Raw genomic sequence first — 16,633 nt, 5'->3', positions numbered from 1 at the left:
GAATCGGCGCTCCAACAGATAAGGGACCAATGACGTCGCGTGAGATCAACAGTAAAACTTGCTCCACTGCTGGCAAATGCAGGTCACGATGGTTGAATTCGGTATGTCAGAAGCGAGGAAGTGGAAAAAGAGGCTGGAAATGGCGGTAAGAGAAGACGACATGTGTTCGGGAAAAAGAGACTGGAGATTCAGGACTCTCTCCCTAATCATCCTTCGCATGCGTGGCTTGGTGACTCCCCTTGAACCTGACGATTGTCGATCACCGGCTTGCGTCCTCCTTTGATTATCCGAGGGCACAACATCTCTGCATCACCCATTTCTGCATCTCCATTAGAGTGCATAAGAGCATGATTAAGCCTCTGTATCCAATCAATGAATCATTCAGACAGCACCGTCACTCCAGAAAGAGTTCAAGGTCCAAAGACTGACAACCATCAATGTCCACGACCCGGGCATGATAGCCGGGGCCTCCGCACAACTTTCCAAGCAGGAACACACACCACCAAGCTGTCATGCCCGTGCGCCAACGCCATCCCCGTCCCCCCTTTTACCTTTGAGTCTTGGGACATGGGGATGGGGATGAAACTGGGCCACATGCTCAGACTTTTGCGACTGACCGCTTTGCTAGTATGGAACATGACAGCTCCTTGACTAAGAAGTATCGCTGTAGAAGGATAAAAGATCTTGATTCTGTCATCTGCTCAAACTCGTTTTCTACGATGTCCTCTGGTGAATCGCCAAGTTCGTGTGAAGCAAGAGACCGATCTAGAGAACCAAGTTGTTGGCCATCGGCTCTAGACTTGATCGTCTACATATCAGATGCAAGATGGAGACGGAGGAATAAAAAGTGTTAATATGTACAACATTTCCATGACCGCGACTATGCTAAACAAGAAAAGGAAACAAACGAGAAAAATAAGCATATCGAATAAAGTGAAACGCCCTTGTTCGCCGGTCTTTGTCTTTGGGGGCATGTGTGTAAAATAAGAAGACCCCTTCTTGTCTTTCGTTTATGCAGAAAATCCTTTTCAGTGACGTTCCTGCTCTCTCTTCTTCCCTCCGGGTATATCCTCAGCTCCTCGGGTATATCCTTCCAAAGCTTCATCCTCTACCACTCCGGACTCGGCATGTTGTTTTCATAAAAAACTGATCTTGTGTGACTATCATCTACATCCGAACTGGTATTGCTTATGCGCTGGCGACAGCGTTAGGTCCGTAGTGTACTTGAGGGTCGGGATAACCAGGGGCCATGAAGTTGGTCTTTGCGTTGCCCTGAGCCTTCGATGCTGAGCAACGAGCCATGGTTGGTGAGGATCTTGAGATGGCGTTTGTGAAGAAGAAGTCGGCAATGGGCTTAGTGAGGGCTGTGCCAGTGATCTTGGCACCGTGGTTAGCCTCAACAAGCTGGACCTTGGAAAGAGCGGCGGCTTCTTGCGAAGTAGGCTCAGCGACATCGTAGGCGGAAAGAGCAGGTGAGATCTCAATCATGCGGTCGCGGAGCATCTCGATGTCGTCGTAGGGGAGAGTGACGTTGAGAGCCTCGGAGACAGCACGGAGAATCTTCCAATCCTCACGAGCAGCACCGTAGGTACCAGTGGCAGCACGAGCCATCTGGGTACGGCCCTCAGTGTTGACGTAGGTACCGCTCTTCTCGGTGTAGGTGGCACCGGGAAGGATGACATCAGCGAGCTGAGCACCCTTGTCACCGTGAGAGCCCTGGTAGATGACGAAGGCATCCTTGGGGATGTCGGCGGCCTCAATCTCGTCGGCACCAAGAAGCCAGACCATCTTGGGAGTAACCTTAGCAGTCTCAGGGTTGGCGACACCCCAGCCAATCTCGTAGGCACCAGTACGGGCAGCAGCACGCTGGAGAACGTTGTATCCGTTCCACTCCTTTGTGGCGAAGTTGGCCTTGTTGGCCTCTACGAACTTACCGACAGTCTCGAACATAGCCTTAGCGTCGGGGTGCTCAGCAATAGCGCTACCAAGGATAATCATGGGGCGCTCGGCGTTCTTCAGCTTTTCGGCGAAAGGTCCGGAAAGAGCAGACTTGAGGGCGTTAGCGTCGGCACCAAGGTTCTCGTACTCGAAGGTGGACTCGAAGTCCTCACCAACGAGGCCAACCTCGAGGTCAGAGCGGATCCATTGCTTGCGAATACGGGCGTTCAGGACGGCAGCCTCGTGACGGGGGTTAGTTCCAACGAGGAGGATGGCATCGGCCTCTTCGACACCAGTGATCTTGGAGTTGAAAGTGAAGTTGGCGCGAACATCGATACCATGGGCCAGAGGAGAGTCACCCTGAGGTTGGTCAAGAGCGAGGTTCTCGGATCCAAGACGGTTGGCGAGGTCCTTTGCGGCAACAAGTGACTCGGTATCCATAGTGTGACCAGCGATGACCTTGAACTCGTCACCCTTGGGCTGAAGCTGCTTGAACTTCTCGGAGATCTCAACCAGGACGTTCTCCCATGTGGCGGGCTTGAAGGTCGAGCCCTCACGGATCAAAGGGGTGGTAAGGCGCTGAGTGCTGAGACCGTCGCAAGAGAAACGAGATCTGTCGTCGATCCACTCCTCGTTAACATCATCGTTCAAGCGGGGAAGAACGCGCATGACCTGGAGACCTCTGCTGTCAACACGGATGTTGGCACCCAGACCGTCCATGACATCAACAGTCTCGGTGTGCTTGAGTTCCCAAGGACGGGCGCGGAAAGCGTAGGGCTTGGAGGTGAGGGCACCGACGGGGCAGAGATCGATAACGTTTCCGGACATCTCAGTGTCGAGGGCGGTCTCGAGGTAAGTACCGATCTGCATGTCGTTGCCACGACCGGTAGAACCGAGTTCGGGAGCGCCAGCGACATCGTTGGCGAAACGGATGCAGCGAGTGCAGTGAATGCAACGGTTCATGGAAGTCTAGAGGAGAAGCTAGTCAGCCAATGCCAGACAAGAAGTAGGTATGTTCGACCGAGACGCACCTTGACAAGAGGACCAATGTTCTTGTCCTCGACGGCACGCTTGCCACCAAGCTCGTGGAAACGACCACGGTCGGCACCATATCTCATGCTCTGATCCTGGAGATCACACTCGCCACCCTGGTCGCAAATAGGGCAATCCAGAGGGTGGTTGGCCAGCAGGAATTCCATGACACCTTCACGGGCCTTGTGGACGAGGGGAGAGTCGGTCTTGACGACCATACCGGGCTGGACGGGCCATGCGCAAGAGGCGACGGGCTTGGGGGCACGCTCGACTTCGACGAGACACATACGACAGTTACCGGCGATCATGAGCTTCTCGTGGTAGCAGTAGCGGGGGACGGTAGAGCCGGCCTTTTCGCAGGCCTGGATGAGGGCGGAGCCGGCTGTGAGAGTGGTCAGACGTGGTGACAGGGTAGACCGGTGGTGAGTGGAAGCATACCCTCTATTGAGACCTTCTTGCCGTCTGAGTGCGCACGTTAGCTATGTCGGAGTAGAGCATTGGTATGAGGCCAAGAGCGTACCAATTGTGAGCTCGACCTCTGCGGGACGAGGGGCGGAAGAGGTGAAGGCGCGAGTGGCATTGATCGAGGCCAGCCTCTGCGAGCGCGGCAGACTGCGCAAAAGCTGTTGGCGCATCATGTTGTGTGAGGCCGAAGAGGGTGGATGTGGAGGGGAGAGGTGTTGTAGGTCGTGTCTAACCCGTCCATTCGAGGGCGTCAAGAAACCGCGACCCGATTTGAAAGCATGCGACGTGATTGGCTGCGTGAAGCTTCGGGAACAGCCGTATTACCATTTACCATGTCTTTGCCATCATCACTCGACACTTGTGTTTGATGCATCTACAAGTTTGTATGATGAATCATGTAGACGATGAGAATCAGTTTCCTGTGGTTCTGTAAATGTCACAAAGAGAATGTGGCAAGAGTGGTTCGTAGATTTGCTTGTCAGTGTTGCTCGACAAGCCCGGCCGCTGTCCGGCTACACATGAGGTCTTCTATCGATAAGTTATAGCTACTGCCATGTCAACTTTGTTACAATGATCTCTTCTCCAGCATCTACAGTCAGGAAGTATGTAGATTATCAAGGCACAGTAGTTTTGTGAAATAGTAGAGTGACTACGGAGACGAGGTCAAGAAAGCCGACTCCCCATATAAACATTACAGATCTAGAAACAACTATGCCTTCTTACAGCTCTTTCCACGTCTGTCGGTATCTTTGAGAGAGGGCGCAAGTAGTCAGCAATCTGGTTGATAGTACCAGACATCGCACGGTTCTGCAAGATGGTTGATGGAAGTGATTAGATGATGGTATTTGCTTGGCGCGTCAATGGCGGGGAGCTGTGCAGCAAACATCCGTGCATGTGTTTACTCTCGGTCAAAACTTCTTGATCGCCTGCTTGCATTCTACTATTTCTGTGCACCTGATCTTTTCCTTCGGTTCAACGACCATATCCATCATGTCGGCCGATCTATCAGTAATTGCCAATCTGCTACAGGCCAGTCTTGATCCTCGCCAGAACAAGCAAGGTAAATATCTCAACAGAAGCATTCGAAAACCGTCATCGTGTACTGACATGAGCCTATAGCCGAACAGGCCATTCGCGCAGAGGAAGCCAAGCCTCAGTTCTCCCTCGCTCTCCTCCAGATTGTTGCCTCAGACTCATATCCCAACACGACACGATTGGCAGCTGCCCTCTTCTTCAAGAATTTCATCCGCCGCAGCTGGACCGACGAGGACGGCAACCACAAGCTCCCCCAAGATGAGGTGACGGCCATCAAGCGTGAGGTTATTGGCCTCATGATCTCAGTGCCTGCCACCATTCAGGCACAGCTGGGAGAGGCCATCAGTGTCATTGCCGACTCGGACTTCTGGGAGCGCTGGGATACTCTGGTTGACGATCTCGTCTCTCGCTTTACACCCGACAACCCAAAGGTCAACAACGGCGTCTTGCAAGTCGCACACTCCATCTTCCGCCGCTGGCGCCCTCTGTTCCGCACAGACGACCTCTTCACTGAGATCAACCACGTCTTGTCAAAGTTCTGCGAGCCCTACCTCGCTCTGCTGCAGGTAAGAAACACACGTACACACACGCACGAGTGCTGCCACAGCTACTGACACCCGCGAAGAGCACAGATCAGCAAATCGCTGCAAACGCAAACAACAAGGAGCTCCTCGTCCAACACTTCACCACCCTCAACCTCAGCATCAAGCTGTTCAACGATCTTTCCTGCCAAGATCTGCCTCCTGTCTTCGAAGACAACCTCGCCTCTATCAGCGCTCTACTTCTGAAGTACCTGAGCTATGACAACCCTCTCCTTCACACCGACGATGAATCCGAGGCTGGTCTCTTGGAGTACAACAAGGCCGCCATCTTCGAGGCTCTGATTCTGTACGTGCAGAAGTACGAGGATGCTTTCGGTCCTCACTTGGGTCAGTTTGTCAACAGCTCGTGGAACCTGCTTACTGCTATCGGTCCCGAAACAAAGTACGACATCCTGGTCAGTAAGGCTCTCCAATTCTTGACCTCCGTCACAAAGATCGACCAATACGCACAAAGCTTCAACAACCAGGAAATTCTTGGCCAGGTCGTTGAAAAGGTCATTCTGCCCAACTTGTCTCTGCGCGAGTCGGATATCGAGATGTTCGAGGACGAGCCGATTGAGTTTATCCGCCGTGATTTGGAGGGATCTGATAGCGACACTCGTAGAAGAGCAGCCACCGATTTCCTTCGCCAACTGGTTGAAAAGTTCGAAAAGCTCGTCACAGATGTCGTTTCACAGTACCTGCAACATTATCTGGCCGACTACGAAAAGGACAAGAGCTCAAACTGGAAGTCGAAGGACACGGCTGTTTACCTTTTCACCTCCATCGCTGCCAAGGGTGTGCCTACTGCTGCTCGCGGTGTCCAAACCACAAACTCAAATGTCGACGTTATTGACTTCTTCCAAAGAAATGTTGCCGTCGACCTCACAGCTGCCGACACCGAGCCTATCCTCAAGGTTGATGCCATCAAGTATCTTTACCTCTTCCGCAGTCAACTCACCCAGGACCAATGGCAAGCCGCATTCCCTCTGCTGGTCCAATGTCTCGGCAACGACAACTATGTTGTTCACTCTTACGCCGCCATTGCTGTTGAGCGTGTGCTCTACATGACTGATGACAAGCGCCAGCCCATCATTCCTAGAGAGACTCTTCAATCGCTTAGCAAGGACCTCCTTCAGCACCTCTTCCAACTGATGACCAAGGACACTAAGGCCGAGAAGATTCAAGAGAACGAGTTCCTGATCAAGTGCGTCATGCGTGTACTGATTGTAATTCGTGAGGGTGTCCTGCCCATCCTTGACATGGTCCTCACCAACCTGATCAACATTGTCAAGGTCATTCGCCACAACCCCAGCAACCCCCGTTTCTACTACTACCACTTTGAGAGCATTGGGGCTGTCGTCCGCTTCGCCGCTGCCACACAATCCGCCAAGCTCGAGGCTGCTCTCTACGATCCATTTGCTGAGATTCTGGCCAACGATGTTCAGGAATTCCAGCCATATGTCTTCCAGGTCTTCGCTGCACTCCTAGAAGCCAATCCCTCAGGTTCTCTGCCCAGTTACTACCAGAGTTTGCTTGGTCCTATCCTCACCCTGGATATGTACAACTCTCGCGGCAACGTCCCTGCGCTTGTTCGTCTCCTGTCATCCATGATTCCTCGCGCTGCCGAGCAGATCGTCGCCAACAACCAAATCGAGCCTATCCTCGTTATCTTCCAGAAGCTCATCTCTTCAAAGGCCAACGAGTCGCTTGGCTTTGACTTGCTTGAAGCCATCTGTGGTAACCTTCCAGTCGCCGCGCTCCAAAACTACTTTACCACAATTGTGCAATTGCTCATGACCCGTTTATCCACCTCAAAGACGGAAAACTTCACCATCCGCTTTGTGCGCTTCTACCACTTCTTTTCAGCACGAGACGAACAGGGTCTTGGTCCTGATCTTTTCATCAATATTACCGACCAGGTTCAAAACAATGTCTTCACTCAGCTGTACATCCAGATCATCTTGCCTGACACACAAAAGCTGTCGCGTCCATTTGATCGCAAGACTGCAGTCGTATCGCTCACTCACACCTTGGCTAACAGCCAGGCATTTGTGGATCGCTACGGCAAGAAGGGCTGGGGCTTCACATGCGAGGCGCTGCTTAAGCTTCTGATCAACCCTCCGCTCCCACAGTCTGCTGACGATCTCCTGATCGAGGACCGTGATGTCGAGGACGTCGGCTTCGGTGTTGGCTTCACTGCCCTGAACACATGTAAGCCCGTGCCAAAGGACCCCTTCCCTGAGGTGCAGGACGTCAAGCAATGGGTCGGTGTATACCTGCGTGAGGCTGACCAGAAGACTGGCGGCCGCATCAACGCTGCTGTCACTGAGAAGCTCGGCCCTGATGCACAGGCTGCTTTGAGCAGCGTCATGTCAGGTTAGATTGGAGTTTCATGGCATTAAAGGTCATGCATAGCTATATAAGCACTTTTTCGTATTATCAAATTTCTTACTTCCAGCATTGCAATCTCTCGTGTAAATAAGCTGCAGATAGGCACATGCATTTACTGAAGCGTGCCGTTGTCGTGGAGAGCGTGCTGAAGTGTCGATCTTCTGACCTCACTCGTCTTTCTGAAGAGTACTGTGCATTGTTGCAATTACATACGCAGCAGGGTATCGTTGTCGGAGAGAGGGTGACTGTCCTGACTCTCTCTCCTGACCTTGATCACCATTTCATAACACTCCTGTGCATTCATGCAACTCTAAATGTGTCAGAACATCGTTGTTGGAGAGAGTGCTGAATAATTCTTATGTCGTATTCACCCCATCTCGATAAAATCGTGCGATAGCTAGCAGCGACGAAAGCAGAAGGGACTTTACGAAGCAAAACGTTGTTGCTTCTTTCCGATCATAGCTCGTGAGTACCTCATTGCACATTGTCATCGACAAGAGCCTATTGATCATCTGATAGAATTCTCTCCGACCTAGTAGAACATATCCTGGGAAATACAGCTACCAACATGAGTCCTTGCCTGCCACATGAGATCTTGTCACTCATCGCAGACCGGCTTGACGTTCAACTTGAGGACAGACTTACCCCGTATACGTTCGTCAGTAGAAGCTGGCAGTCTCTGTTTGAGGCGAGATTGTACCATTGCTTGACTCTCAGCACAGAAATGGAAACCAGCAGCGATCCGCGAGATGATCTACACCGTCGCCGTTCCAGACTGTCTTAACTCCCAACTAGAGAATAGAGATGGATACCTCCACGCAGCCTGTCTGGAGAATTACCGAGCGTTCTCGGACGGCGTGTATGCGTTGTTCGATTATCTCTCGACCACCTGGCAAAGCGACGACCCACGGCGAGTTGAGCTTACACTTGCTCTCCGGGCCGAAACAATCGATTTCTCGGTAGATAGATGCCATGCTCGCTGAGGCGTTGCGCTATAAGAGACAAGATCTCTTGCGGCAGGTAGGGAGCCATTTCGGAGGTAGACACGGCTAAAACGAACCAGCAATATTGCACGCTGAGATAAAATGGGAGACAAAGCCACCTCTGAATGATTTTCAGGATATGCTGTATTAGTGGATCATGATCGTTCCTCCTCTGGTAGATGATCAAATAACTCAGGTGTGTCTGGAAGCTTGAGAGGCCATTTGAGGGTATATAAGTGGTTCCATTGCTTGAGGTACAAGACATAGTTGAGAGAGAAGTCGGTGATCTGGGAGGAGGTGTCGACCTTGCGGCTGAGACTTTTGACCTGTTTCGAGTTCATCACTTCGCAAGTGCTCTCAAGCCTTTTAGAATGCGCCAGTGTTTGTCACACCTAGCTGGATCAATAAGTGACGTGGTGCTCGCCGAAACCTACAGCCGGGTCCACTGGTCATTTGACCTCCTATCCAAGTTCAGCGGACAAAGAAAGATGATCACACTGATTCCAAGCTCTCATTACATCCATCCCATATCAACAATCTCGTGCTTTCCAGCATCCATGTTCCCGCCCTACGACAACTTCGGGATCATACCCAAATCTGCAAACTCTTCGACAGTCCTGATGATTGACTTGGTCGAATCCACATAGCCAAAGTATCCAAGTTCTTTGGTCTTGGTCATGCTATAATGCAATGGGAAAGACCAACCCAACGCTCCGTCAGTAAATCCAAACACACGGTCGATATCCGTGAACTCCTTCAACTTCAAGTCGTTGGCCTGAGCGATCTCCTGCCAGGCCTGTTGAATCTCAGGCTTTTTAGCCCAGTCAACAAGGGTGAATTTATAACGTAACGATGCAGTGGGGCCCCAGCCTCTTGGTGGAGGTTCGTGAGGCATTTTGATCTCTTGGAATTGGGCCTCAAGATCAGGGCCTGTCCAAGCTATCCCAAAGCGTGCGGCCAAACGAGGCCACAGTTGCGCCCAGGTGAAAGCACTATCGTCACATGCGTTGAAAGACTGGTCCATAGCAGAGGGCGTCAAAACAGCCCACTCGGAGAGATATGCATTCATCTGCGCCGACGAGATTGATACAGTCGTCTCCCAAGCTTTGAGATCAGACGGAAACTCAAGTGGTTGATTGAGATGTTTCTGGACGGTTGCGTAGACGGCCAATGGTAAGACTAGATTCATCGCATTATCGGGTACCGCGCCAGGAATATGCGAAGGTCTTGTGGTGATCCAGTTGGACTTGTTCGCTTTTGCCCACGCTTTGAGGTAGTCTTCTTGTGGATAGTAAAAGTTTGGTTCTAGCTCCACTCTAGACTTTGTTTCCTCGTATGGAGGGGTACCGGGTCCGAGATGTACACCATAGTACTTTGCGCCCAATTGTAACAGGACGGCCTTGGGTATGTTTTTCGAGATTGTCAAGGCTTCAAGGAAGTTCGATAGAAGAGCCTTGTTGATGGAAACCAACTCATCCACGTTTCCCCAAATCCCCTGGCCTTCTTTTGGTGCAGGTTGGATGTATGCAAAGAAGAAAGCATAATCTCCCTTTACGCCCTTGTCTCTTAGAGTTGAAGCAATGTCTTCGGGAGAGCTCAAGAAGTCGCAAGGAATATGCTCGACGTTCTCGGGTAGATCTCCAGAAGGTGGGCGTCGAGACAATGCATAAATCTTCTTCCAGCGTTGCGGTTGTCGACCAAGTACTTTGAGCATGTAGGTTCCAGAAACACCGTTTGCTCCTGTGACAATAGCGGTCAGGCCTTCTTCCTTGAAGGTGGGAAGACCGTGATAGATGTCATAGGATTCGACAATCTGTTGAGTGGACGACATGATTGTGTACAAGAAAAGTCAAACTGAGCCGGGACAAAAATGGAGAAGAGATGTCTCTGCTTATAGTCCCTGGTCAGGCAGTCAGCTGTGTTGTACATGCTTTATACTACAATACCCCTCAAGTGGAGAAATGACGTGGTTTAGTGCATGAGGTCGACAATGGTTAAGTGGCCACGACAGGGATCGCAATCACGTCCATCATCAGTCATGTCGATGTTCTCCAACTTCTACGCCAACGATATGTTGTTCATGTCATGACTTGCAAAGACAACAACGAGGTCTTACTCCAAGAATTGGAGAGTCGAAGCTTGCGGGACATACCCCTCATTCGAGTCAGGGTCACCACTACAAAAAGGGGCCCGATATAGTTTCAATGGATCGATATTCCTGCCGCAGATCCGAAACTAATACAATCTGACTCGGCAGTTCATGTCTAGAATCGATGAAGAGGATGAAGCCAATATATCGAACAGATGGAATTGAAGTCATCAATAATCTAATGTGCAGCTTCAGAGCTGACCTGAATCTCGACGTCTTTGCGGATGATGGGTTCTTCGCTACCACCACTACCATTACTCTTCGTCCTCCTCGGCAAATGCTCTGCAACATCATGCAGACCTGGTCCGTAGATCTGGGCCTTGTAATTCGGTCTGTCTGGACGAAGCGGACTCTTGTCAGAGGTCGATAGCCTTCGTAGTCCAAATACCGCTCCTTCCTCTTCATGTCTCGATGTTTGCATCGTGCTGAGTTGGTATGTCGAGTTTGCGGTACGTGTATTTGTGTTTTTGATGTAGTAGGATGACTCCCAACCCATGGCCTTCTCGTAGGCACGGATGAACGAGCGTAAGGTTGGGATTGTGGCGGCCATGAGTGCGTAGCCGAGTTCGACTTGTTGCCAGAGGAGAGAATAGACGGTTGCAATGCCTGGATCGGAAGAGCTGGACCATTGAGAGACGTAGTATACATGGATGATGGCGAATATGGCGACACTGCATTGAATGTGTCAGTACGTGAAGGTTTCAGAAGGTCGGGCAGAAGTTCGACTTACACCAGGCGGAAAGAAAAGGCAAAGACGACAGAGAGCTTGATCTCTCTGGTCATTTGCAAAGGAACAACAAGGATGATGGAAAGAAAGAAAATGGCCAGCTCAAACAGCGAGTCGAAAGTTGCTACAACGCTCCATCGGGTAATCTGTACGAACTGGTCAGTATGCTGATCCAGTTGCTGTTGGGCATCTCAACTGACCTGTCCGCTACATCGATCTGAGAGAGCAAACTTGGTCGACGGCCCGCAGGCAATATTGAGACCCAAGATAGAAGCCAAAACCCAGACACCAACTGCGCCCAACAAACCATTACACAGAAGTCGTGCAGTTCTGTTGTCCGTAGAGAAGAGGCGCTTCATGAAAAAGATGACCGAACATTTTGTGAGAGCATTGGAAATGAGGAAAAGACAGATACTAGCAATAGCGGACTGTTCAGGGTCAGTTGCTGTTTTCAAGCGTCACCGGAGTTGATCAAAACATACCCGGCCTGCATTGAGTTGATCGCTCTCAGACATAAGAGAGACTGCTTTTCCCAGAGCATAGTTGTCCAGCCCTGCAAAGATAGCTGCATATTGACCTAGTGCAACGACCTACGTGCCGATCAGTACACGAAGCTTGCAGGATCTCCCGAGCAATATGGCGACATACCGTGGCAGCGACGATGATCCAAAAATCGAGTCCAAAGGTTCGCCTTTGAATGTGATACCGTACTATGAGCGTAATGACAGAGAAAATCAGACTCAAGATGGTCGCGACATAAAGTATGCCAGCACGGTCATTGTCGGAGACAGGAGAGAAGACGTAGAATCCATTAATGTAAGCTCCCATATCGTGTAGAAAGGCGCCCTGGCGAGGGCCCAAGAATGCAACTTGAGATCGCGAGAAGTGCTCTAAAACGTCTTTGGTTTTGCGAGAGTGTCCCGGAAAGTAGGGACTCAAAAATCAGCTGGGTAGGCACCTATATTCATGCTCTCGGAGCAGGATTGCGTTTGCAGATCCGCCCAGCGAAAGTTCGCTAGAACGAACCGTTCACAATTCAGCCTCTTCTACAAGCATCACGGTCATTATTCGCGGCCCTAAACCATGGAGCGCTATGGCTGACGCTGCCGACGCCGGCGAGATGCGCCGCGCGCGTTGAACGTGTTTAAGATCCGTCGACTGTTTCATATAACTGGGTGCTTGGGCTCCCCTCATGATTTTACAAGGTCCTTGGGTTTCGGCTGAACACGTCAAAGGGAGCGGCTATGAACGATTGGGGAAGGTTTCTTTTGACAAAGGGTGTGTGAACCTAGCCATGTTTGTTTTGCGCAAGCTGAACGAGCCCTTCCGCCCCAGCCGCAAACTCACGTTTAAAATTTGCGATAGCCGAAAGGTGAATTGTTGAACCGTCAGCCAGCTCTTCCACATCACGCTGTGGCTTGGAAGCGTGCGTATCGCGGAATCGCCAGGGTCCCCAAGACCCGGATCCTTCGCGCTGGCAGTTGTCATGGGCATTCCCGAAATGGGACAAATCTAGACGATTATCCAAGTCATGTCCCAAATCTGATCAGATAACGCACGTAGTGGCTTGTAGAGATTTCACGATTTCGCAGAGATTCCTGTTCTAGGACAAAAGAGACGAATCCTTCGTGAAAAAAAGGATCCCGACCCCACCACGCGCGCGTTCAGGTTCAAGCGAAATTCGAAGAACTTCTTGGCAACTTCGGCAGAATGGACCAGGATCAAGAAGATCAAGCATGATGGTGTGTTTGACCGGGAAGAATCGACGACAGGGCTGAAGAAGGTGGAAATTGTTTCGTGTATACGGTAAAATATATAATTGGTCGGGAGGTTGGGAATTTGAGGGAGAGGGTCAGTCAATCTACTCGAACCTACATCTGTGACATGGCCCCTGTCTGGACTGTGTATACGAGAGCATCTTATTCGAAAAGAATGTGCTCATGCGGTTTGATGACCTACCAGGAGCGCGACGCGGCAGTAATGCTCATGATAATATTTCAGACCGCATCTCATCTCTGCCGTCGTACCGAGCTGCTCACACGGCCAGCATGCCCGCCAGATCACATGGTAGGCATGTAATAGCTTGTTCGGCTTTGTCTGGAAACACTAACTTCCTGGTCCGTCCATAAGGTAGTCGAATGTTCTGTAAGCGGTTCACATGCTCGGAGTTTTCAACAGTAGCCAGAGACGAGAGTTGCAGACAACGTACTCTATGGTAGTTACTTCTACGAATTTGCAGACAAGATGCAAGACTCCGCGCACGAAAAAACGACAGGTCTCTGCAAAAGCTGAAGGTTTATCAAGTTGTATTCGAAGCAGTTATTTTTGTTATATGAACAAGTCGGGTTCGAGGTAAGTGCCAGCCTCGAGTAGCATCATCTCTTTGGCGTTCGAAAGGTGAATTTGGAATTGTGGTATCGTACAGATTGAAAGGGAGTTTAAGTCAGAGTCTTGTGGTGAGCATATGTTTGTCTCTTGCGCTCATGAACTGGGAGCTCGTTTGCCGGGGTTCCGGGAATGGTCTTCTCCAACTTCTACACAGCGATCTAGGTCAAAGGATGTCGAATACGAAGTCTCGGAACGGATGCAACTCACCAGGTTGTCAAAGACACACTTGTTAAGAGGTCTCTCGTATCTTCTGCACTGCCAGAGTTGCTGGTTGTTGTTGTCCAGGCATGACCAGTGTTTTCTAAACTCTTCAAGGCAGTGCTTGTCAATGTCGCTCAAGCTGTCAAGGGTCAGAAGGATGTGCGACTGCGAATGTTGAACGACATACACGCTGGAAGCGCATCTGGTGACCTTGCGGCCCTCCTTCAAGCAGTCAAGCTCGCCCTTTCCATTGGCCTCGGCCTTGCACATCATGTAGTCGTCATTGTATGTCTTGCATCTTGCGCCGATGAAGAACGAGGCCGAGAGCAGAGGAGCGGAACTGGCACCGACTTCTTGGACCTTTGGGATGTCGTCAGGTAGAGGAGTTGTATCGATCAGCGTGTGCTGGTTGAATCTGCGCGCATGTCAGGATAGAGCAGCAGATGGAGGACGGAACGCGGACCTTGGCTGACGGGCCGACATGGTGGATGTTGTGCAATTGACGTGAGGCTGTCTCTGTCACTTGTCGCTGTATGGCGGCACACCCGTGTGAAGCTGGAAGTCGTCGGTCAGCGCTCGGCCGCATCCGATTGGCTGGACCCGGCGCAGCGACAACCCGCGACGCTCGCAGCAACTGAAAGCGCGTCGTTCTTTGCTGAAAGCTCCAAGCTCCTTCTCCCTTGCATCAATTGCGCGCCTTCCCGCAACAAACAGCAATGTCATTATTCGGTAATCTGGGCAACGCTGGCCAACAGCAGTCCTCGGGCTCCTCGCTGTTTGGAAATGCCACCAACAACAACAACACTCAATCCTCGCAACCTTCTCAGTCGACCTCTCTGTTTGGCCAGGCCCAGCCCGCGCAATCAAACTCGACTCCCTCGCTCTTTGGTGGCCAAACACAACAAACCCAACAGACACAGCAACAATCGTCGACTCCATCTCTCTTCGGCGGCGCTGCTCCTCAGCAAAATTCCACTCCCTCTCTTTTCGGCCAGTCTGCTCAGCAGCCTCAGCAACAGCAAACACAGCAGCAGCAGTCTGGGGGCATGTTTGCCTCGACTAACAACAATGCGCAATCTCAGCAGAATACCAGCATGTTCGGAAAGCCGGCGCAGCAGACGAATAGTTTGTTTGCTCAGTCGACCAACGACCAAAACCAGCAGCAGCAGCAGCAACAACAGGCCGGCATGTTTAGCATCAACAACGCAAACTCTCTCGGTGCTTCCCTACTGAGTGCATCCTTGTCCGCTCTACCGTCGGCTCTGGTGAACAAGCCTACAACCATCGGCTTCAACCAACAATCCATGGCTCCCCCACGCGACAAGACCATACCGCAGCAAATCGAGTCCATCGCCCAGAAATGGAATCCCGAGACTGCCGAGTGTCTCATGCAACACTACTTCTACGTGCAGGTACCACCGGAGCAGGCCCCCTTCATCAGCATGCCCCCGAACGCGGACGAGCGTGAATGGGAAAAGGCTCTGCGCAACAAGCCGACGGCAGGATCGGTACCCGTCATTGCAAAAGGATTCGAGGCGCTCGGCACGCGTCTGAAGACACAGGTCGAAGCAGTCAAACAGTTGCAGCTGCGCCTACACGAGATGAACAATAGTCTGGGTGCTATGATGCAGAAGCATGAGTTGGTCTTGAGTGTCAGAGCGGCAGAAGCAAAGAGAAAACACATTGGTCTGAGTCAAAGATGTCTTGCCTTGGCAGTTCGTGCCCAAGTGCTCGCAAACAGAGGATTCGTGCTAGACGGTGCCGAAGAGGAGCTCAAGAAGAAGCTGGCGAGCCTGGAAAAGACAGTGTTCGACCCGGCCTTCTCAGGCAGAGAGGAAGAGATTTGGGCACGCATGGTGGCCATTCGAGAAAGAACTAGGTGGCTACAGGAAGAGAGCGAGAAGCTCGGTCGCCAGGTATCCAATGAGAGCGGCGGACTGGACGAGCAGGTGATTGCAAAGACGAAGAAGGTGAGACATTTAGATAACGGACAAGATGCCTGGCGCACAGCTAACATATGCAACAGATCCTCCACGATTACGACACACAAATCCAGCACTTGCGCAAAGAGTTGGAACAGATCAAGAAGGAATACGAGGAGTGGGAGGCTGCCAGCAAGCCTAGCAAATGATGGGAATGAAAAGTTTACAGATGTTACACAAAGCAATTCTTGACACGGAATCGTATGGCAGGATTGCCACATGTTGATAGCACATGTTGTGCACGAAAGCTTGAAGAAGCGCAACCACACATCGAGATTCCATGGGCAAAAGACGATAGCATCAACTCTTGAGGTGAGAGGATATAGGGTTTGCAGAAGTATCATTTTGTACAGTATGTTGTTACAAGTGTATCGTGACGTGTTTCGAGGGGAGGCTACGGCTTTAGACAAGCTTCTGGATGTACTCGACGGCGAAAGGCGCTGGCAGAGAATTAGGCCGACTTGACATGGCGCGTGGAAGCAGGGAATCGCACAGAGGTAGAGAAGGACGCAAGTGGCAAAGGCCTGCTTGACAGTGAGGGAAGCGGTCTGCTCCTGGGCCTGGACGACAGCATGTCAGTATGCGCTTGGTTGGAAATGCGTGCGGTGATTATGCGATACCTCCATCTCGGCCTTGCTGGGGGGTTGCGGTGCTATGATAGGGTCAGTATGGCGACAAATACATCATGATTGCTTTACTACTCACCGAACATTGTTGTGATTATTTGTGAAGGGATCTGATGTAATGGATGTCTGAAG

General features: G+C 51.2%; 6 protein-coding genes across 6 annotated transcripts; 2 read left to right on the top strand and 4 right to left on the bottom strand.

Moving 5' to 3' along the window:
- Positions 1 to 1,188: 1,188 nt before the first annotated feature.
- On the bottom strand, positions 1,189 to 3,608 carry AUEXF2481DRAFT_26374 (uncharacterized protein; the record flags this gene model as incomplete). Its single annotated transcript, XM_013491918.1, has 4 exons — positions 1,189 to 2,907; positions 2,970 to 3,352; positions 3,409 to 3,432; positions 3,491 to 3,608. The coding sequence occupies 4 exons, from the start codon at positions 3,606 to 3,608 to the stop codon at positions 1,189 to 1,191; spliced, it is 2,244 nt and encodes a 747-aa protein (XP_013347372.1).
- Positions 3,609 to 4,425: 817 nt separating this feature from the next.
- Positions 4,426 to 7,435, top strand: AUEXF2481DRAFT_1964 (uncharacterized protein; the record flags this gene model as incomplete). Its single annotated transcript, XM_013491788.1, has 3 exons — positions 4,426 to 4,495; positions 4,555 to 5,036; positions 5,096 to 7,435. 3 exons carry the CDS (start codon positions 4,426 to 4,428, stop codon positions 7,433 to 7,435), a joined length of 2,892 nt encoding a protein of 963 aa, XP_013347242.1.
- Positions 7,436 to 8,844: 1,409 nt separating this feature from the next.
- On the bottom strand, positions 8,845 to 10,536 carry AUEXF2481DRAFT_402044 (uncharacterized protein). Its single transcript, XM_013492293.1, has 2 exons — positions 10,375 to 10,536; positions 8,845 to 10,315 (listed from the first exon to the last, which is right to left on the bottom strand). The coding sequence occupies exon 2, from the start codon at positions 10,257 to 10,259 to the stop codon at positions 8,997 to 8,999; it is 1,263 nt and encodes a 420-aa protein (XP_013347747.1). The 5' UTR covers positions 10,260 to 10,315; positions 10,375 to 10,536; the 3' UTR covers positions 8,845 to 8,996.
- Positions 10,537 to 10,595: 59 nt separating this feature from the next.
- AUEXF2481DRAFT_85986 (uncharacterized protein) lies at positions 10,596 to 12,543 on the bottom strand. Its single transcript, XM_013492169.1, has 5 exons — positions 11,953 to 12,543; positions 11,787 to 11,894; positions 11,505 to 11,732; positions 11,308 to 11,450; positions 10,596 to 11,248 (listed from the first exon to the last, which is right to left on the bottom strand). Exons 1-5 carry the CDS (start codon positions 12,130 to 12,132, stop codon positions 10,756 to 10,758), a joined length of 1,152 nt encoding a protein of 383 aa, XP_013347623.1. The 5' UTR covers positions 12,133 to 12,543; the 3' UTR covers positions 10,596 to 10,755.
- Positions 12,544 to 13,483: 940 nt separating this feature from the next.
- Positions 13,484 to 14,433, bottom strand: AUEXF2481DRAFT_36442 (uncharacterized protein). Its single transcript, XM_013492038.1, has 4 exons — positions 14,357 to 14,433; positions 14,081 to 14,308; positions 13,900 to 14,032; positions 13,484 to 13,838 (listed from the first exon to the last, which is right to left on the bottom strand). The coding sequence occupies exons 1-4, from the start codon at positions 14,374 to 14,376 to the stop codon at positions 13,743 to 13,745; spliced, it is 477 nt and encodes a 158-aa protein (XP_013347492.1). The 5' UTR covers positions 14,377 to 14,433; the 3' UTR covers positions 13,484 to 13,742.
- An 84-nt stretch (positions 14,434 to 14,517) lies between these two features.
- On the top strand, positions 14,518 to 16,433 carry AUEXF2481DRAFT_36441 (uncharacterized protein). The gene is made up of 3 exons (XM_013492037.1): positions 14,518 to 15,863; positions 15,920 to 16,315; positions 16,369 to 16,433. The coding sequence occupies exons 1-2, from the start codon at positions 14,610 to 14,612 to the stop codon at positions 16,022 to 16,024; spliced, it is 1,359 nt and encodes a 452-aa protein (XP_013347491.1). The 5' UTR covers positions 14,518 to 14,609; the 3' UTR covers positions 16,025 to 16,315; positions 16,369 to 16,433.
- The last annotated feature ends 200 nt before the right edge of the window (positions 16,434 to 16,633 follow it).

This window comes from Aureobasidium subglaciale, assembly GCF_000721755.1.
Source record: "Aureobasidium subglaciale EXF-2481 unplaced genomic scaffold scaffold_2, whole genome shotgun sequence".
Taxonomy (NCBI): Eukaryota; Fungi; Ascomycota; class Dothideomycetes; order Dothideales; family Saccotheciaceae; genus Aureobasidium; species Aureobasidium subglaciale.
The sequence above is the reverse complement of the archived record's forward strand: the minus strand, read 5'-3'. Positions and strand labels throughout refer to the sequence as shown.